The 21,493-nt window shown below is 56.1% G+C and overlaps 1 protein-coding gene and 1 long non-coding RNA gene across 11 annotated transcripts in view; one reads left to right on the top strand and one right to left on the bottom strand.

The window, feature by feature from the left end:
• Positions 1–1,300: 1,300 nt before the first annotated feature.
• Positions 1,301–7,520, bottom strand: LOC146765482 (uncharacterized). The gene is made up of 2 exons (XR_014950007.1): positions 3,341–7,520; positions 1,301–2,006 (listed from the first exon to the last, which is right to left on the bottom strand). It is a non-coding gene; the product is annotated as an uncharacterized LOC146765482 (long non-coding RNA).
• Positions 7,521–7,848: 328 nt separating this feature from the next.
• Positions 7,849–21,493, top strand: part of ZBTB16 (zinc finger and BTB domain containing 16) — a 56,667-nt gene continuing 43,022 nt past the window's right edge. For 3 of the 10 annotated variants that reach the window (XM_085560320.1, XM_085560315.1, XM_085560319.1), the window contains exon 1: positions 8,384–10,290. In XM_085560320.1, the coding sequence (XP_085416446.1) occupies positions 9,023–10,290 (1,268 nt within the window). In that variant the 5' untranslated portion in view covers positions 8,384–9,022. Of the gene's footprint in view, positions 7,991–8,120; positions 8,245–8,383; positions 10,291–21,493 lie in introns of those variants that run through there. The other 7 variants (XM_085560321.1, XM_021530041.4, XM_077788049.2 and 4 more) reach the window with 6 other exon arrangements.

Raw genomic sequence — 21,493 nt, forward strand, 5'->3', positions numbered from 1 at the left:
AAAGAGCCGATTTCAGGGTGTAGAGCCCAAAAGTTTCCAGTGCTGATGAGCACTTGGAGCAGTCCTCAGAGAAGGTGCAGGCATGCTGCAGCACAGCTCTGACCTGTGGCAGGGGACATCCTTTCCCATGGGATAGCAGGTCCATGTTTGCAACTGGGACTGCTGCAGGTTTTGAAAATAGCCCTCCAACACCATATCCTCCTTGTCTTTCTGAGGATTTCTGCATGCTGCACAGCTGCCTAACAGGAAATACTTGGTGCTGGGAATCCCTGCTTGCTGCTCTAAAAGACCCCACAAAGAACCAGTGGCCTCTCCACCCCAGGATGCACCAGAGGCATCTTGGCATCTCTGCAGGTGCGGGTGATGCCAGGGTGTTCTGGACTGAAGGGGCTCTTGTGGTCACATTCACAGTCTAGCAGTGCCAGGGATTCTTTAGGCCAGAAGACTCTCCCCACTCAGAGGGCTGAGGGAGTAAAAGCAAGTTTAACTGTGTTTTTAGGTTTGCTTACGCTGCTCTGCCCACAGGAGCATTTCCCAGGAGCCACGAGGCAGTGGCAGCAGCAGCACTTTCTGCCATGCTGTGTCACCATGACGCAGGAACAGCAGTTATTTGGTTGGTCACAGAGAAATAGCGGTGGCTTTTCTTCTCAGCTTTGCCCACAGTCAGCTTAGTTGGGAGGCAGATGGGCCAGGGAAAGGTGTGTTTCCCAGAAGAGGGAGATGACAGGGGAGAGGACTAGTCATGGTGAGGATGATAACCATGGTGCTCCAACTCACTTGGCTCTGGAACCTCTTCAGAGTGGCATCCCCTACACTCCTGGAGAGCCAAGTTCCCCAGCAAGGGTTAACAGAGTGTATAAAATTGATTGCGATTTTAGTAATTCAGTATAATCACAGTCTACCAGCAGGTTGCTTTTCCAGCAGGAGGGTTTGGAATTATTTTCTGGAGTTTGCAATATAGAACTTAAATTAAGCCTCAGAAGTCAGAGGAGCTCTGCTGCATCTCTAATGTGGTGCTAAATTCTCAGCAGCACATTCCCTGTATTAAAGCCTTTGCTGGCAATTAGGTTCATTAACTATCACAATACCTTATTTATTACTCGGCATGCCATATGGTTTCCCAGCTAAAGAATGGCACCCGTTCTAGCACAGACCATTTGGCATCATAAAGATGTTAACAAATAATGTTATGGCTCTCAAGGGCAAAAGGGCTCGCCGGGCTGCAGGTCTGCACGGCAGGAGAGAATATGAAAACATTTTTCTTCTATGGCAAAATAAAGAATTCCTCGAGACAGAAGTATTCAAAGACTATCCCGCTTGCATCACGCAAATGGGAGTTTTATACATGCCCATAATGGTTCTGTCAATATTTGCAGCAGGCAGCGTGCTCACTCATCTCCTTTCCTTCCCCTCGCTCCCTCTGCGCACCGACAGTGCTGGAGCACCAACAGGAAGGACCCACCTCCATCTAATCCTGCTGCATTTATGCCTCTTGACTTTTATTTCATCTGATGGCACCGGCTCTTTGGTGTATGCAGCTCTTGGGGATAGGATTAATTATCCAGTGCCATCCTTTGCTGCTGCCCAGACTTCAGCACTGGGCACTGCACCGAGGCACCCGGCGTGCCAGTGAGCGTGCAGCAGTGATTGCTGCTCTGCAGAGGAGACAGCGTGCATTTCTGTGTGTGCAGGGGGTGAAGCTTCACCAGTACAAACAGCTCGTTGGGACCCCAGTGACAGAACATGAAGTTAGGCATTCTGACCCTGGAAAGGGGAAAATCCTAGCTGCAGTTAGTTCAGTGCTCTCGGGAGGGGATCAGGACCTGTTACAGCCCAGGCTGAGCGTTCCACTGGGTACACCACACTCCGTTCCTATTTTCAGCAGGATTAGGATTACGAGAGCCAGGGACAGCATTTCAGGTCACAGGGACTCGGACTCATCTTGGGCACTGTGTGGCCAACAAGGAAAAGGTACTTCTCCATTCTTATTCTGTGAGTGGATTCTCCTAGAAAAAACACATCCAAAGGGTGATTTTGGCAAAGTGCAACTTAAATCAGAGTAGTACTAAAAGCACAGATTAAACCAGGCTTTGTGATCCTGTTAGAGTATCCCTTGATAACCTCTGAATTTCCAGAAATGGGTCAGAAAGACAAGTTTCAGGCACAAGTAGCACTGCTGTCCATTTGTGGCGGAATTGGCATTTCTCAACCAAAGGCTGTAGCACCTGTGGCAGCAGAGGCACACCAGTGAGAAAGAATGGACTGGGTTCCAAAGGGAATGAATACCTGGAGAGGAGCTGGGGGTGGTGGCAGCGGCTGCACCCCGGTGACAGCCATGTCACACACTCTGCTGCCTCCCCCTTTGCATCCCTGGCAGGGACACGTGGAGCCTCTGGCCCGGGGCAGATAGGTCTTATCCAGGAATGACTTTGCAGGAGTGTTTACTTTCATTCCTGGGAGGCTGATCGAGCTGTTCCAGCTAGGAATGTGCCCTGGCCGAAGGGGGACCCTGCCAAGCTCCTCCAGCCTGAACGCTGCACGGTCCAAGGGCACTCGCCTCCCGCTGCCAGCCTGGCCGTGGCCGTGGCACTGGTGGCCGTGGATGCGTGCACCGTGACCAGGCTGGAATACACCAATTCCTCATGACCTTTGGGAAGGATTCATCAATATCCACCCTGAAAGGGCGGACTGTGAGCTGCCTTGCTGCACCAATGTTATCTGATTTGGTCACTGAGGAATCTGTGACCAGATAAGATACCAGGGCTTTATTGTATCTTCTGGCAATTATTAAGAAAATAAAATCAGTTAATATCTAACCTTGAACCTAGACCAAAACATTTAGCCTCAGACTTCGTTCTGCCTCTCTTGTACATTCAGGAGTTGTACAGTTTAGAGGGCTCTTAGGAATGATGGAAGAGATGAACAGGAATTTAATCTGAGCCTAAAATACCATCATTATGCAGCTCGAGCATCTCAGAAATGAGGTCTGTGCCATGTGTGATGCAGCCACTCGATCTTTTTGTCCTGGTGCAAAAAAGGGGTGGAGGAGGAGGAGCCCCTTTGGCAGAAGTTTCCCCAGCTGTGAAGGCATTTTGTGTGAATATTTAATGTAGAGATATGTTAAGAGCAGGGAGAGGAGGGGGGGAAGTCTTTTCCCTGAGTGTGGGCTTTTGTTTGTCCTGTCAGAAGCAGTAACGTGTTCTCTGTGCGCACACGGAGCACATAAATACATATAAATATCCTCTTGCCTGGAAAGGGAGAGCAGAGAAATGTGCAGCTGGAAATGGGACGTGGTGTGCTGCTAGAGAGGAAAGATGGAATGAGGGCTGGAGGTGCTTACTGAGTCTCTGGGATTCAGGATGTGGCTTGCTTCCTCCAGTAAATGAACTTGAGCATCATGAGAGCACAGAAACTGGAAACTGGCTGCTTCCAGTGAGACTGAGAATGCTGCTTGTGATCCTGTGAACTTTTTGGTTCACAACTCTAAAGCCATTCAGGGGCACTTGGAAACCATCCTGTTAAAGGAAGGGAGTTTTAATTATTGCTCTTGTGCTCAGAAAAGCATGCAATGAGTATTTAACTCACCTGGAATTCTTATTGATGTCTAAACGTGGATGTGATCCTCCTGGAGAAGGAACAGCCCTGGGTGGAGGTACATCCCTGTACCCCACCCCTGAGGGGACTAACCAGCACAAATGGTGTCTGGACAGACAAAGAACATCTCCTTCCCCAGTGCTGTATCCTTCCTGAGGAGAGTCAAAACCAAAGTAAGACAGGAAAAGCAGGATGAAACTGGAACACAATCCCTCACTAGAGCATCCCCTGTTTTGGGAGGCAGAACAAGCCCCCAGAAGTGCTTTGCTGAGGTCCTGGTGTAGATTCTGCTCTATTTAAATGACTTTTTTTTGGGATGAACTTTACCGAACACACATGCAGCCTCCACAGCACCATGAATTTGGGGCTGACATTTAATGCCTCGGCACATTTCTTTCCTTGTCCCGTGCAAGGCAATCAAGTATGTCAGGTTAAGAGAAGAGAAAAAGAGGAAAAATAATTACACAGTAAATTAAACAAGGCTAACTCCCTCCCACTTATTATGGCTTCATAAGTTGCTACCTCTGGCTCAAGCTCTCTTGAATACGTACCAAGGGTAACACTAAAAATAGGTCCTGTACTGATGGTTGGGTCACAGCCTGCTAGAGGGAGACATTTTTATTTAATTACAAGCCCAGCAGCGTGTTGCTGGGGGGGAATACATAAACACGCCACTCGAAGCCCGGCTGTAAAGTTTGTGCTCCTTCGCTGAGTCACTGTGGCTAAATTCCCCTTTGTGTGGGGGATTTAGGGGAGGAATGCGGGAAGGCTGGCCCGGGCTGCCGCCCTCCTGAGTCACCGCTCAGCTCATCCTCCAGCCCCGGCAGGCTCAGGGCCCTAAGCCACTAATTAGCCTCATTGTCTTAGGGCTGCAGCATCCATAACCTAGCACAGGGAGGGGGGGGACGGAGGGACAAAGCTCCTGGAAACCCATGAGCTGTATCTCCTGGCAGTTGTGTTCTGTGCGTCACAGCCCACCTCTCAACACTCCCCGAGGGATCCTGATCCACTCCTTCCGTGGGATGGCATGGATTCCGTGATGCCTAAATGCGAGTGCAGCTGTAACCTGGAGCAGTTCTTCTGAGCAGGGAGGGTTCTGGGGCGCGGGGTGCAGCAGCCGGTGACACCATGGTCCTCGTCACTGCTGCCACGTGCTCGAGCGTGGCCGGGCAGCATCCCACATCCAGCAGGGCCGGGAGGCTGGCAGTGTTTCTGCAGTGTGACACGTGTCTGCTCAGCTCTGTCCGAACTACCAGGTTGTGCGGGTCTCCTTTCCCACAGCAGCAAGCAGCCCTGCGCAGCTCCCTCGGGCTGGCTACCGCCGAGCTCCAAAAATAACTTACCTTGGGACCAACTGCAAGGTGGATAACCCGTATCCCACCACCCCGATCAGTTGCGTCCTTGCGTGACTCTCAGGTTGCCCTTGTGCAGCACACATGGGCACAATGAGGGGTCTGTTCCCAGCCCCTCCGCTCCTGGGCTGCCACAACGCGCACGGCTCCGGTGTCTGCGCTCGGACAGAGCCTGGTGCTCATCACTGGGGTTCAGAGGAAGCTTAATGCACCATGGCTGCACGCTGAGCAGCTTTCCTGGGGCTTCCGCCCTCCCCCTTGCAAACAGCTTTGTGTGTTTAGGCTTTTTTTTAAATGAAGTCTAACACATTTAATCATCTTTTCATAAGCTGTCAGCTTGCCGCGCACCAAAGCAGAGCAGCGCGCTCTGTCCCGGCTCCCAGCAAAGCAAAAGTGCCTGGAGAATCCTGCTCCTGGGAGCGTGCACACACACAGCTCAGGAGCTGTGAACTTTTCTCAGGGTCTGGGGTGAGATCAAAAATCAGTTTTTGGAAGTTATTTTGAAACAGATCTTATTTTGTACAGCATCTTTACTCCAGTGTTTCATAATTCAGCTCTGCACCATCAGCGCTGGAAAACTCAGTATACTAGAAAACTCCAAATACATCAAAAGCAAAACACAACTAGTCCTAGGAAAACATGGGAATGTGCCTGTCCCCCACCCTGAAGGTTCTCGGCAGGAGCAGGGAGAACAGGGGGCAGCTCAGTCCAGGGGCAGAGCTGGGGTGGGCACAGCTGAAGTCAGGGCCTAGCAAGCTGGGGAAGTCAGAGCCGTGTCCTTGCGTGCCTGTCTGGGGTGGAATGGGAGATTATGTGTCTAACAGCACTGGAGGAGTGTGTGTGATGGGAAAGGGCGTTTGCACAGAGTGGGAGAAGCTGTTGTTTTGGGCATGATGGAGAGGAGCTGCTCCTCTTCCCTTTCCATTCATACAGGGTGGGTGATGCTGGGGCACCTTCTGGCTGAAGTTGTCTCCCAGAATGTTTTTTGTGGACTAAGCATCCTGAACAAGGAATTTCCTTTCTTACTGTAATTGTGGAGACTGCTCAGTTTTACTCTCCTCTCCACACACTAGCTGCCTCTTGGAGAAGCATCCCAAGGCTGCCCTTGCCACTATCCCTCAAAATACGGGCTGCACATTGCCCAGTCCTTGTCTCCCCACAGACCTGGTGCTGCTGGCCAGGGTATTTCCCCGGGAGAAGCAAACATTCGTGTCTCCCTGTCCAAGTAACTGATAGGTCTGAGGGATCTGAATAGATCCCAGATTTTCCTGGGAAGGATGTCCATGCTTCACCTGGTTCTCACACAGAAGGCCCTTCCTGAGGAACCACCGACTCAGGTTTAATGCTGGAGGTTAATAATAATCACACCAGGCAGCACATCATTGCACCGTATCTGGTTGAGAGATTTACAAGTGAAACTCGTGGCGGAGGAAGAAATTGCCTCAATCACTCGGAGTAATGGCACATGGAGAGGCACTTGGGCGTGACTGCTACTTAACACGGAGCCCAGCTTGGCTTCATTTAGCTGCTGGTGCCTTTCTAATAAACACGTTACACTACAAGGTGGGGATTAAGATCAGAAAAGTAAATAAATTGGAAACTGATGGGGAGAGATGGGAGGGAAATGGAAGGTACTGAGGAGGAGTGACGAGGGATTGACTCCCATGCCAGCACATGGGGAAATGACCCTGAAGGCCATGGCTGTAGCTTTCCAAGCATCTCTGTGGGCCTCACCTGTGGCCTGCAGGTGCTGGGCAGCCCCAGTGCCAGGGCATGTTGGGTGTCCCTGCTCAGGGTCACCAAGCTGGTCTTCAGCAAACAGCAGCTGTGGCAAGTTGGTGTCTTAAACAATTCAGTAGCTTTTACTATATGTATTAGAGAAGCAAGAAAAAGTGCAATGCACCAGTTGACAGGAAGGACTGGGGGTTAATTTTCAGGATGCTGCCTGGGAATTTAGCCGTGGGATTTCCATTATTGCTAATGGGACTCATGCAGCTTAATTTCATGTGAGCTATACTAAAAACATACCCGTAACTGCCTGCAAAATTTCAGTCCTGAAATCAAGCCTTTTAAAAGTTAGAGAAGGGTAAACAAACACCTGAAACCACAGTGTCTCACCATTTCCTCCTCTCAGCTGTTTGGATTTTAAAGTCTGGAAGAGGGAGGAACTCAAGCAGTTTGAGACAATTAAAAACCCCCATCCAGCAGGCACGCTGGCTGCCTGTGCGGCACATCCCTGCTCTCTGCCAATTACAGCAGCAGAGTTATAACCCCCGAAAAAATAGGAGTAAGCTGATGCCTTACCCTTAACTATAGTACGGCGAGCACGGCGTTATCACACGCGTCTAATAACCCGCGCAGCGCCGCCGTGCATCGTGAGGCCTCCGTTATTAGGCTGTTCTCGTTAAATGACTGCTATCATCTGGTCCCAAAGTACATTAAATCCCATTATAATTATAAACACACTTCCCCATAACGTTCTCCTTAGATTACATTTGCGCTGCTTTACCCCAAGGGTATCTTTGTACTAATGCCGTCCGTGTTTGTTGTTTTAGCTGAAGACACCGGCCCTGCGCTGGCTGTGTCGGTCCACGGGCGCAGCAGAGAGGGAGGGAAGAAGGCAGAGCCGTGCGGCTGCCACCCTGCCCCTCCCGAGGATTGCACAGGGTGCGCCGGGCGCGGGCACGCCAAGGAGCTGAGGCACTCCTCGGATGCTCGGGGCACGCAGTGCTCCCTCCGCGCGTGGCCCGCTGCTCCTGCCGCCGCCTGGTGCTGCTGTCGGTGTCACGGTGTGGCTGGCGTCTCACCGCGCGTTTCGCTCCCTTCCCGAAGGGGACAGAGCCCCACGGCCCGTCCTGGGGTGCGGGCACCCGCCACATCCCTACACACAAGTGGCGCCGTCACGGCGTCAGTATTTTACCGGGGGGGCAGGGGGGAAAGGAGGACAAACCGGCTTCGTCGAGGCGACAACGTGCTCGGTGTCACATCATGTCACGAGCACCGCAGCTCCCGGTCGGAATCCGGACCCCAAACCGGGCTCCGAGGTTGGTTTTCACCGTCTCCAGCCCGGGGCCGGGTCCGCCCGGCGCGGGGGCGGCTTTGTCTGGCGGGGGCGCCGCCCGTCGGGGCGCGCAGCCCCGCTCGCGGCGGGCCCGGGGCAGCCGCGCCGCGGCCCGGGGCCGCTCCGCGGGGCCGCTCCCGGTGCCGCCGGGCTTCCGGGTGCCGGGCTCGCCGCCGCCTCCGGCTCCTCCATGTTTGTTGTCGGCAGCGCTGTCCAGCCGCCGCCGCCGCCCGCAAGGTGCGGGGCGCGCGGGGCGGGCCCGGGCGGGGGCGCCCGCACTCAGCGCGGCGGGCGGGGGCGGCCGCCGGTCGGTGGGTGGGTGGGGGCGGCCTGACGCGGGCGCGGGGCGGCCCGGGGGCCGGCGCCGCCGTGATTTGCTGCGCGGCGCGGCGAGCGGCGGCGGCGGCGATGAGAGCGGGCAGTGCGAACTGCCGGAGCAGCCGCCGGCCGCCGTGAGTGCGGGCGGGGGGCGGCACCGGGGCCCCCCGCGTCCCCCGCCCCGGGACCGCCGTGTGCCCGCGGCTCCGCCGCTTCGCCGCGCACCTGATGGGGCCGCGCTGCCGGCGGGACGGGGCGGCCGGAGCTGGAGCCGGGCGGCGGCGGGGGATGCGCACCTTCCTCTCCCTTCCTTCCCTCGCCTTCCCCGGCCGGCGGTAGCGGGAACGCGGCTCCGGCAGCTGCGGATCCGCCGAGCAGCGCGGAAACTTTTGGGCGAGTCGCTGCTAGGCTGCGGGCTAACTTCCCTCTTCTCCCCGCTCCCTTCTCCCCGCTCCCTTCTACTCCCTGCTCCCTTCTCCTCTCCTTTCTCTCCCCGGCTTTCCTCTCTCCCCCATCTTTTTTCTCTTTCTTCCCCTTTTCTCTCTCCTTCGTCTCTTCCCTCCCCGCTCCCCCTTTCCCGCTCCCCTCTGCTCCTCTCCCCCTCCGCCTTTTGTTTTCTGCAGATAGTCGGCACACAAAGCTGGTCCCAGATTTGAGCGACGGCGAGACACCCTGATGTGTGAGCCTGGGGCGCGCCATGGATCTGACTAAGATGGGGCTGATACAGCTGCAGAACCCCTGCCACCCCACCGGGCTGCTGCACAAAGCCAACCAGATGCGCCTGGCGGGGACGCTGTGCGACGTGGTCATCATGGTGGACAGCCAGGAGTTCCACGCGCACCGGACCGTGCTGGCCTGCACCAGCAAGATGTTCGAGATCCTCTTCCACCGCAACAGCCAGCACTACACCCTGGACTTCCTCTCGCCAAAGACGTTCCAGCAGATCCTGGAGTACGCGTACACTGCCACCCTACAAGCCAAGGTTGAGGACCTGGATGACCTGCTCTATGCTGCCGAGATCCTGGAAATTGAGTACCTGGAGGAGCAGTGCCTGAAGATCCTGGAGACTATACAGGCCTCCGAGGACAATGACACCGAGGTCGCTATGGCTGATGGAGGTGCCACCGCCACCACTGAGGAGGAGGAGGAGAAGAAGTCAAGGTACATCAAGGGCCTCTTCATCTCCAAGCCCACTGGTGAGGAGGGTGGCTATGCTGGCATGGCCAGCCAGAATCTGCTGGCAGCCACAGTGGAGCAGAGCCCCTCTGCCTCCGCATCCTACTGCTCCCTCTCTTCCATGAGCCCCACCAAGGCGGCGGTGGACAGCTTGATGACCATCGGGCAGTCACTGCTGCAGGGAGCCCTGCCACCCAATGCCCCCGAGGACTCACGCTCTGCCACCACCCGCCGTCCCTCTGGCCTCGCCGAAGTCAAAACTGAAGCAATGCAGGTGGATGAGGCCTCCAGCCATGACAGCCCCCGGACAGCCGAGCCCGGTGCCTCCAGTGGGGAAAAGGCTGACGAGAAGGGCAAGGAAGGACCTGGCACCCCGACCCGCAGCAGTGTCATCACCAGTGCCCGTGAACTGCACTACACCCGTGAGGAGGGTGCCGAGCCACCCCCTGAGCCTGGCCAGGGGCTGCCACTGGGGCCGGAGCCGTCTGCCGCTGCCCCGGGAGAGAAGCCCTTGGGCATCTACTCCCTTCTGCCGAACCACAAGACTGAGCCGGTGCTCGGCGTGCCGCCCACTGCGGCGTCCGCCCTGCACGTGCAGCCGGCCCTGGCTGTCTCCATGGACTTCAGCGCCTATGGCGGGCTGCTGCCCCAGGGCTTCATCCAGCGGGAGCTGTTCAGCAAGCTGGGGGAGCTGGCAGCCGGCATGAAGACGGAGAGCAGAGCCCTGGGTGAGCAGTGCAGCGTGTGTGGGGCAGAGCTGCCGGACAACGAGACCCTCGAGCAGCACAGGTGAGTGCCGAGGCCGTGCTGTGGCATGCTGCACCGGGCAGCCAGGATCTCGCCAAAGGGTTTCGGTTTCTGGCTGAGTGTCACATGCGTTGGTGCAAAGTTTCCATCAGGTACCCCAAAACCAGCTTGTGGAGTAGCATTCTAAGAGGGATAGCTGTTGGCAGCTTCCCCGAATCTGGTTACCGTGCCAGAAGGTTCCTTCCAGTGAGTGCTGGCTGGGAACAGCCCGGATGAGCTGGGGCCGTCGGTGTTTCCTGCGAGCATAAACACCACCAGTTTCCCTGGCTGGCATCAACCAAGTAGCTCACAGTTGCTACCCTTTGAGTTGGGGGATCTGCGTGTAGAGAGAAGCAGTGGGGACAGGCAGCGCTCGCCCGCTCTGCTGAGATCTGGTCCCCCCTGTGCCAGTGCCGGGGCACGCCAGCGCGGGCAGTGGTGTCAACATGTGTTGACTTGCCAGCCTGGGGGGTTTTGTGCCGCTCAGCTTCCCGGTTTATGAAACATTTACACTTCGCAGAAAGTGGCGCGGGGGTCAGGCTGGGTAACGCCGGGGCGAGCGCAGAGGGCTCGGGCTGCCGCAGAGCCGCGGGTCTGTCCCTGCGGGAAAGGTGAAGGGCTGAACCTCCAACAGCTGCAGGTGCGGCTTCGGGGCTGCCCTGCTCGGGGTGGGGGTCTGGCTCACTCCCAGCCCGGCGCCCTGGGGGCTTGCTGCGGGCTGGAGCGTGGTGGCGAGCTCACACGTGAGCTCAGTGCTCCGCTGCTTATTGCCTCCTGGTCGTGGTTCAGGGACCAGGGCTTGTTGCCTCATTTGGCTGGGGAAGGGAGCCGCGTTGATTACCACACCAAAATCGGTGTCGCCACTCCAATCCTGTGGCTCTGAACGTGCTTCGGTGAGCGCTGCCCTGGCCCCCGCTGTGGCTGCAGCCCCGCCGCAGGACAGCGGCGTCCCGCCTAGGCAAGACATCCCCGGCATGGTGCCGTAGCTTCTCCCTGCCTCCCCTGGCTGCACGCCCTGTCAGGTTCTTCATGAATCAACAGGTTAATTAGTCGTGGTGCACATAAGGCTCCAGGGCCGGTCCGAGCCGGCACGTGCCCGCGGCGGGGCGGCCGGTGCCGCCGGGGCAGCGGCTCCCGGCTCAGCCCGGGAGCGCGGCGGGCGGCCCGAGCCGCCGAGCCGCCGAGCCGGGATCCTCAGCGCTGCGAGGGCTGGCAGCATCGCCCCGCCGCAGGGACCCCGCGGGGAGCAGCCCGCACCGCGAGGCTCCCCGGCTCCGTGCGGGGGCACAGCCGCTTTGGGCTTTGTTCCTTCCCCCTCTCGCAAGCGGGGCTGGCGTTGGTTACGTCCGCGAAGCCGCCGCGGCCGTGCGGTGATGCAGACCGAACGTCACCGGGAGAGCTGCAGTGAGGGCTCAGGGAGAATTTTAACGTGCCTTTCTGCCACGGTCTCAAGGCTCTCCCTTTCCCCCTGCAAGCCCAGAGCAGCAATTGCTGTGGCCGCGGTGGGGGCGATGCTCCTGTGGCCAGCCGTGAATGTGTCCGGAGGGAGGGAGAGCTGCGCGGTCAGATCCTTCCTGCGGGCTCGGGAGACAGGGAGCGTGGCCCGGCTGTCCAGCACGGCAGCCCCTATTCCACAGCGCCTTCCCGGGCTCAGTGTGCTCGGACAGCCGCGGCTGCAGCCGTAGTTTATTTCTCACTTGTTCATGATCTTACCGTGAAGCTGGGCACACGCGGGGCCGGGGTCTGCCCGGAGCATGGAGCTCAGCGCTGGCCCCTGCCACTGGAGCCTTAAAGGCAGTGCTGAAGCCAGCACCAAACTCTGTTTGCCTGTTTTTGCTTTCTGACCGGTTACCTGGAACGGGCAAACTTTGCAGGGTTAGCCAAATCCTTTGAGCCATGTTTAAACTGATCTGTAAGACTGTCCGTGTTGAAAGGCATTGGGTAACAGTCCAATGAACTCACTCCCCGGCCCCTAAAGTCTAAATCCCAGGCGGTTTGTGTGTAGACAGGGTCTCATGTGGCTTTTTTATAGTGTTTGCTTTCTAATACGTTGTGAGAATTACCATTTGGGGAGGATTTGTGGGATCCTATTGTATTCATGGAGCTGTTAAACAGCATCTGCGCTGGGCTGGGATCTGCAGCTCTCTGTCAGAGCAGCTCTGGTGGCAGCTGCACCGTGCTGGCTGCAGGCTCCTCTTCTCTCCACTGCCTGGTGCTGAGGGAGCCCGGGGATCTGCGCCCTCGCTGGGGTCTGGGCACCACCTCCCCAACCGGCTGGAGGGGGGCAGGATGTGCCGGGGGCACCACGGTGTCTCTCACTGACTCTCGCTGACCTCCTTCTGCCGTTGCACTCGCTGCTGTGGTTTTGCTTTCCGACCCCGATGCGAGGCGGAGGTGCCCGATCAGCCGCTCCCAGCTGCGGTGAGCTGGGGGCCAGGGGGCAGGGGCGGGGGTACCTCCCTGTTCCGTGGGGTGCTTGGCTGTGGCCTGACAGCTTCCACGTGCCAAGCCCCAGCAGGTGACAGACCCGAAGCCACCCAGCACCAATGCCCTCGTTCCGCAGGGAGCTCGGCGAGCCGCTGCGTGCCGAGCCTGTTTGCAGAGCACAGGCAGCCCATGCATATGGCAGGGCTGTTTGTTTACACACACACATGCCTATAGAAGTGTAAACATACATGTTTATAGTCTTGGAGCCTTCTGAGTGTTGTTCCTGTCTTCATTAGTATGGGAAGCACGTGCAGGAAAGAGGAGAACAGAGGGTTGGCCTGGCCTCGGCAAGCACAGGGGGCCGCTGGCTCTGGGTGACAGACAGTGCCCGAGGGACAGTCATCTGCCCTGGCCCAGGGTGGTAACACGGCTCCTCGGCCTCGTGGCAGCACTGTCTGTGCTGTGTCATACCCAGGAGCACTGAGCTGTGACCTTTGGGGGGCCAAGTGGACACCAGCCTGGGCACTGCCTCTGATCAGGGTTTTCAGGTCCCTGAACCCACTGGCTGCTGCATGAGCCATTTTCCTTCTCCCTTACCAAGCTTATGATTTTGACTAATTGAGTGTAGATTGAGTCGTCGAGTCTTTAATTTTTTTTATAAAAGATTTCCTTCTGGGTTCAGCAAAGTTCAGACTTAATCTAATGTTAGTATTGATCGTCACTTCTAATTGCAGACAAAAAAGCCATAGTTCAGTGGCCCTTTTGGGGGATGTTTTGTGAAGGAATACCTCCAAGCTGTAAGGTGAGACCTGTGCCGAGCTGCCAACTGAGCCTGGCATAATTTGTCATCAGGAAGTTAAATACCTTAAAACTTAAAAAAAAATGAAACCATGTCTTTTATAAAGTGATAGTGACTGGGAAGGCTGCCATGGGGATGTGATCCCATACGCTTCATTTATGGCACAGTCGAGGACCCCAAGCCAATGCTGCCCGGGAATTCACCCGCCACGCGACGCGGCTGCTGGCAGCACGGGTGTCAGTGTGAGATGGAGATGCTGGTCTGGAGAGCAAAAGTGCTTTCATGGTGATGGTGTCATGCTGCAGGCCAGTGGTGGGTGAATGCTCCTCGTGGAGCACTTTTGGTGGAAGGTGTCATATGAGGGGATGTACCTTGGGGAAAGCTTCCATTCCAGCTGTCAGGTCTGCTCTGCATTTTGAGGTTCCGTGGCTGAGCTGTCAGCTAAAGATGTGTGTGTGCCAATGGAGGGTTGAAGGACAAGGGTAAGGAGGCTCGCTGTATCCCAGTGGCTGCTGGCTAGCCACTGTGCCCCAAAATCCAGATTTGTGCCGTCTTTTCCCACTGAAGGACAGAAAAGCAGTAGATCTGCCTGTCTGCTACCAGCAGCACCAGTGTTCAGGGCCAGGCATCGACGCTCCCACGGTCTGAAATGCTCCTGCTTGGGAAAACTGCAGCTTCCCATGGGAATCCAGCCTTTGGCTCTTCCTCTGGCAGCCTCACCTGCCCTCTCCCCACCTGGATTAGCTGAGCGTTGTACTGCTAATGCCATTAGGCACGTTGGCACTGCTCGGTATGTCACAGTGAGAAACAGATGCAGTGCACCATTAAAGCAATAAACGTGATAAATCGGATCCCAAGTGCTTTGTGAGATGTTATTAGTGTTAATTTCAGTAGCTGAATACAGTAGTTGTTTCTTATTTTATTTTAAGCATTTGTCAATTTATGTTCCACTGCAATTTAAACTTTTAAAAAAAGGAGGAAAAATGGAAAGCAAGCGGGGGAGGGAAGGAAAAGCCAGGGCAGCAGCCCCCCAAACTCTGCCCATGATTACTTCCAGAGTTCGAGGATGACCTGGCAGCTCTTGTTTCTTGTTGATGGGCCTTATTAGCGGCACCTGGCATCATAAGGGGCTAATGGAAACCAGCGTTCCCGCTGCCGGGCCGCGGAGCAGGGCAGCCGGGCGAGGAAGCTCTTATTAGCTTTATGGGCAGGGGGACGTGCCCCGCTCAGGAAATGAATGTTGCAGCTAAGGTCCACAGCGCTGACCCCGAGCGTGTAACCTGTGAGCGCTGGCCGAGACCCCGCGCAGGATGCTTGGGATTTCGGGGGCTCTCTGGTTCTTGTCATGGGCAGAGGGGGAATACAACGTGGTATGTTGCAGCCTTGAACTTTTGATTTATTCAGTGGGTAACTTAACCATTTCCATACTCAGCTCCAAGTGTGGAGGGAGAAAAGCCCCCTTTGGCTTCCACATTACTCCATCCATTATTCTGCATCAGTTCAGTTATGCATGCACTGTGATCGAAAGCGAAGCTCTGAGGTTCCCATCAGAAAACACCTATTTCTGTGTATTTGTTTGTTTGTTTGTTTGTTTCCCCCTGCCCAGTAAAACCCTGGTTTCTCCTGCCCATGATGCCTCTGCTTCTGACACCTTGCAGAGGGACATCCATTGGCATGATGGGGTCACTGCCTGCTCTCTGCCTGGTGTGCAGCCCCTTCCCCAGCACCGCTCAGTTCCCAGGGACCAGAACCCCTTTGGCTGCAGGGCTGGGGCCTTGGTGCATGAAACCTGCCACACTGAGGACACTTGGGTGGCTTTTGCCCAGAGCTGGCTGCTGCTGCAGCAGTGCGATGAGACTTGCAGAGCATCCTCAGTCCTCGTTACGCCTCGCACGGCGATGTTGGTTACTTTGCCTTTCCAGCAGTACAGAGGCCCCTCAGAGAGCCTGTGCTGGTTCAGGGGTGCCTCTGTCCACCCTTTCTTCCTTTCCCTGTAGAGAATGGGAGTGGTGCAGGTCAGCTTGGGCTCTTGGTGACAGAGCATTCCTGCAGCCTTCCCTGCTTCTGCGGGATATTGGCTCTTTAGTTACACCAGTCTGTAAATCTGTTTTCCTTGGATAGAGTAAAATGATCTGCATTTTCCTTTTTGCCTGCAATTAGCAAGATTTTTCTTTTATTCCCCCCCTGCCCCCCTTGACAGCTTCAAGAGAGGCTTTAAATGAGTAATTACTAAATATTTCCCGGCAGCCAAACACGGGGCCATGGCATCTCCTGTTGCAAAAGTGAAAAATATTTCTGTTTGCAGTTAATTTTAGTGGCAGGCAGATCATGTTAACTGGGTGTAATTGCTTCCAGATATGGCAGAGGGTTTTGTGTGTTGGGATGAAGGGTCTGGTAAGTGCTCACTTCCTGTGTAAATTAGCCTATTCCATTCATTCCTCCTCACCCGGCAGTCCTGGCTTGTGTCACTCTGCCGGTGAGGGGTTCTTCTCCCCAGCGTGGGCCAGTGCTTTATGGTGGGATCAGTCCTTTGCAGGGCATTGCTCTCTCCTTTCTGGAAGGGATCTGCATCCCGCCCTGCAGCTGGTGGACAGAGCTTGGTGTGCACCCTGGCCCTGGTAGAGTTTGGTGGTGTGACAGGTACCAGCTGAAACAGGGAGGGTGGCACAAAAGGAATTTCAGGCAGGATGTCATATGAGCAACAGGGAAAGGTTCTTGCATCGTTTGGAGTGAGTGCAGACATGGCAGGGGAGTCTGCATGTGGCCAGACACCTTTTTAACATCGGCTGATGAGTTTCCAGTGCAGCCATGACATCTACTTTTGTTCCCAGGCTAAGCCCAGTTGCTCAGACCTGCTGTGGGGTGTTCAGGGGCATCACCCCTGTGTCCGTTCGGGATAATCTTTATCCAGGCTGAGGCGTGCCTGAACCGCTTGGTTTCGGTTTGGAACACGCTGGTTCGCGTTGGCTGTGCCCTGGGTAACTTCTGTGCTGACAGCAGAGCAGCAGGTTCCTTTGGAGGAGTACAAGTGCTGTTGGACCATGTCATTCACGAGAGGTCGATTCCTCTTTTTGGCGAGAGGTCACTCTGCATCTGAAGGAGGGAGCACTGCCCTAAAATCGGTGTTGTGGGAGCGAGCCTTTGTGGCCCAGGCTTACGCGCTGGCCAGGGGCCAGGGCCGCCCGGATCATTTTCGCTGTAGTGTTCTTAACTGATTTTAAGTAGATTATGGTTGGATACACGCCCTGCTGTGCTGGTTCAGGTTTCCATCGGCCTTCGTCGTCTCGTTGCTGTTTTATTGGCACGTTGTTTAGCAAACAAGCTGGCAGCGTGCGATTGAGGAAAAGCTTCTCCACGCAGGCACGAGCGCTGCAAGGCACGCACAGCCCGGCTAGGGCCGGCCGGGCGCCCTAAATCAGCGCTAAACACCCCGCTTTGTTAGCGGTGTCAGCGCGGGAGATGGGCTGGCCATCGGCGCGTATCAGCCGGGCCAGTAACCCCGGGCTGGCCGCGCGAGGAGCGGCTGCAGCGGGGCACGGGCGGCACGGGCGATGCTGCGGTGCGCGCCACCGAGGGGACCCCTGCTTGGCCAAATGCACCTTCTTCCATCCGCAGCTTGTGGGGCTTGCTGTCACCTTGATGACCTGTAAAGAAGGGAAATGTCAACTGAGCGTAAAGCAAATGAGCTCAAAAAACCCACAGCCCCAGACACCTGGCCACTTCCATCGCCGGCAGCGTGCTTCAGGACACATGTAGCAGGGGACTTGGGGACATGTTTTAGCGCTGGGTTTGGCTGGGGAATGGTTGGTCTCAGTGCTTTGGTTGGTCAGACGTCTTTCCCAACCTTTGTGATTCCCAAACACCAACCCTGCCAGAGTTCAAGGAGCATTTGGACAATGCTCTCAGGCACGTGGTGGGTTTTCGGGGGCTGTCCTGTGCAGTGCCAATAATTGGATGTTGATGATCCTTTTGGGTTCAGGATTCTATGATTTGATTCTATGATTTCCACACCAGGTACTGCACCAGTTACAACTGGCATGTGGTTTGCCACTCCATCATAACTACTGAACGTGCTTTTATGCTTTTGCCACTGAGTCTGGGGATGGTGCTGGACTCCACAAGCTGTGCCCTTGGTGACCTTCCCTCATTCTCATCTCCATGCAGTATTTATAGTAAATCATATTAGAAAGGAGTGCTAAGGAGGAAGCATGATTCATCCTGCTTGAAACCACCACTGACATAAATAAAGGCAAAGCGCTTACTACATGTTTTTTATTATGGTATTTAGGGACAGGTTGTACTAATTTTGGTGTGCACAGAGTAAACCCAGGAAGGCTATGACTCCAAGAAATTCAGTTTCACCACAGCAGACGCTGTGTTTTTAAAAAACTCAACCAAAACCCAGCCGGCCTTCTTGAAAGTGCACGTGCATGGCAGCACAAGGCTTTTGGGACAGCTTGTTACCTTCCAGATTTCACTGGAAGTCCCTGTGGCTGTTCTATTGGTTTCTCAGGGCTTTGCTGTCATGCAGGAACAGAGATGGCTGTGATCTCAGGCATCACCTTTACCTGTGAGGGTGATAAGACTGTGGCACAGGTTCCCAGGGCAGCTGTGTCTGCCCCATCCCTGGAAGTGTCCAAGGCCAGGCTGGATGGGGCTTGGAGCAACCTGGGATAGTGGAGAGTGTCCCTGCCCGTGGCAGAGGGTTGAAATGGGGTGAGTTTTAAGATCCCTCCCAATGTAAACCATTCTGCTGTCACAGGTCTGGAGTAGGATGTGCAGGTTGTAGCAGAAAAGGGCTCCCAGAGGAGGGGATGCACAGAGAGGATGCACAGAGGGGTGCTGGGTGCAGAGAGACCCTGCCAGTGGCTCTGTGACTGTGCAGTCTGGGCAGCCACAGCGCGGCTCAGGCAGGGCTGGTGACGGGTCGTGTTCAGCCGGGCACGGCTGCGGCGGCAGCGGCTGCCCAGCGCACGCAGAAGCCTTGGCATGGGAGAGATGAGGCAGCGGCAGCGTGCAGCGCTCACAGTGTGCTCCGTGAGCCCGCTGCCCTGCCCGTGCCGTGCCCCTGGCACCGCGCCCCGGGCACCGGCCCCTGGCCCTGGGAGGGTCCTGGGTGGTCGGGCACGGTACAGTGCCACTGGCCCCTGGCACTGGGGCCCCTTTCTGCGAAACAACCCTCTGCTCAGAACCGAAACCCTCTGCCTCTGCCGCCCACCTGCCCCCCTCCAGCGTGTTCTGCTGCTTTTACCAGGAACAAGGTGATTTCCTCTTCTCTTTCTTCCTTCCCCCTGTTCGTAGAAAAGATCCCAAGTGCTGAGCCCAGGGCAGGGCACTCCTGCGAGTCAGAACAGTGACCACAGGCACTTGTCACATGCGAAGACTCTTTGGGCAGCTCTGCCCACACTGCTCTTGCCTCCTCTTGCACGTGTGTTGCCTTGGTGGGAGCCAGCATGTGCAATGAAACCTGCTTCCCTGTAGCAGGAATCATCTTAGGAGTATTTTAACTTGAATGAAAACCTTCCCAGTGGAGAAAAGTGAAAAACAATTGGTTTTGCTTCCCAGGTTCCTGTCTTCTCCTTGGGTGAGGGATGGAGAAACGCTGTCCTGACTTTGCTATGCCACCCCCGGCCTTTCAGTTCATCACCCTAGCTGAAGTGGAGCATTTCGTTGGGGTTTCTTGGGGGATTTTGGAATTTGCATTTCTGGGGCTGTGGGGAAGATTGCATGTAAGGCAGGGCAGTAGGAAATGGGTGTTGTGGTGGGAACTGGGCCACTGGCAGCTCCCAGCCTGCAGGGTGCTGAGTCAGCAGTACCTGAGAGTAGGGCAGCACCAGGGTTGCCAGGGGATGCTCCCAGACCTGCCTGTGGGATTCCCCCAGCCCAGCCCTGCCCACGGATCTGGGGAGGGACGCTGGGATCTTGGGATGCAGAGGCAAGCGCTTAGATTGATTTCTGGCTTCTCTGACCCTTTAGCTGGAGGCAGCTCTTCCCTCAGCGTTGAACCAAATGTAACTTAAAGCAGTGCAGAAATGTTTATCATCCTTCCCTTGCAGCAGTGAGCTCTGCCCAATGCATTATTTAGCAGGGTGGGATCTATGGCAGGCCGCCCTGGAGCGGGCCATGACCAGCACATGGGTGGTGGGGCCTCAGGTGGGCTGTGTGATAAGGGCGCAGGCAGTGCTGGGAGGAGAGCTCACATTGGACCTTACACTGGGAGAGAGACCAGTCCAGCTCTGCTTGGCCAGAAGATGGGAAGAGGATGGCAGAAGAAGAGACCATGGTGCTGGGGGGCTGCGTGAGGGGCCACAGAGGTAGGCATCTCCTGAGGATGACACTCAGGATGCTTCTCACCTTCTCCCACAGTGCCACTGCCACATGGTGGGGCACCAAAGGCTGTGCCACCGCTGGCAGCTGTGCCACATCCTCCTCTGGCTGGAGGTGGAGAACAGCTCGCTCCCTAATTAGCACCTTCGTTGCCAAGTGAACGAGGCGGCCGTGCATGGCAAGCTTCCTGCCAGCAATCCGTGTGTCGAGGAAGGGCCCTTCCACCGGCACCGCGTGCGGCGCTGCGGCGTGCAGCCTCGGAGACCGAGGTGCCAGAGCTGCACTGCGGCCTGGGGCAGTGTGCTGTGGGGATGTGTGCTGTGGGGATGTGTGCTCTGGGGATGTGTGCTGTGGGGCTGTGTGCTCTGGGGCTGTGTGCTCTGGGGATGTGTGCTGTGGGGATGTGTGCTCTGGGGCAGTGTGCTGTGGGGCAGTGTGCTCTGGGGATGTGTGCTGTGGGGCTGTGTGCTCTGGGGATGTGTGCTGTGGGGCTGTGTGCTCTGGGGATGTGTTCTCTGGGGCTGTGTGCCCTGGGACCGTGTGCTGTGGGGATGTGTGCTCTGGGGCTGTGTGTTTTGGGGCTGTGTGCTCTGGGGCTGTGTATTTTGGGGCTGTGTGTTTTGGGGCTGTGTGCTCTGGGACCATGTCCTCTGGGGCTGTGTGCCCTGGGACCGTGTGCTGTGGGGATGTGTGCTGTGGGGATGTGTGCTGTGGGGCTGTGTGCTCTGGGGATGTGTGCTCTGGGGCTGTGTGCTCTGGGGCTGTGTGTTCTGGGGCAGTGTGCTTTGGGGCTGTGTGCCCTGGGACCGTGTGCTGTGGGGATGTGTGCTGTGGGGCAGTGTGCTCTGGGGCTGTGTGCTCCAGGGACCGCGTGCTCCAGGGACCGTGTGCTCCAGGACCCCGGGACCGTGGCTCTGCTGCTCCGTGTGCCCCGGCAGCCCAGCGCTGCCTCAGCAAGGCACTGATTTACCGTGTGCCCATGGCGCTCATCCTCCAGGTGCCACCGCTGTCACCTGTTGCACCGAGGGTTGCTGCTGAGGCAGCCCTTCTGCTCTGCTCTGCGGCGAGCGTATTTTCAATTACCTCTGGTCACCTCTCCCACGGCATCTGCCCTGCTGTCTGGGTCAGACATGAGTTAGCTGCAAGTGTCACCGTGTTAAAGGGAATAACTGTGTCGTCTTCGAGGGGATGGTAACGATGGATGTTAATGCCTGTGGAACAACAGCCTGTGGCAGCTCTCATTAAACAAGACTCCATTTGGATTACCAGATCCCTTTGATTCTTCCTGCATTATCTTCTGCCTCATCCTGGCTCTGCATCCTAGCACTGGGGTTTTATTATTTTATAGGAGCTGTAATGTTCGGGCTGTGCTGTGTGGCAGTGGTTGATGCTCTCCCCACCATCCTCCTCCTCTTCAGGGTGCTCTTCAGCAGTGAACAGAGAACCATTTGGTGGCTGGAGCATGTGGGGGCTCCTGCCTCCAGATGTGTTTTGCAGCCAGAATATCCCATGTTCAGGGTGTTTGTTGGAAAATCCATCATATTTGTACTAACGAGTGATGGTTTTGTCATTTCCAGTGTCTGTTGCTGCTTACATTCCCCTGTGTGTATAAACTTTGCCTTTTCCCTAGTAAATAATGCCATGGAAATGAGT

This window comes from Lonchura striata, chromosome 24, assembly GCF_050655825.1.
Source record: "Lonchura striata isolate lonStrDom1 chromosome 24, ASM5065582v1, whole genome shotgun sequence".
Classification (NCBI taxonomy): domain Eukaryota; kingdom Metazoa; phylum Chordata; class Aves; order Passeriformes; family Estrildidae; genus Lonchura; species Lonchura striata.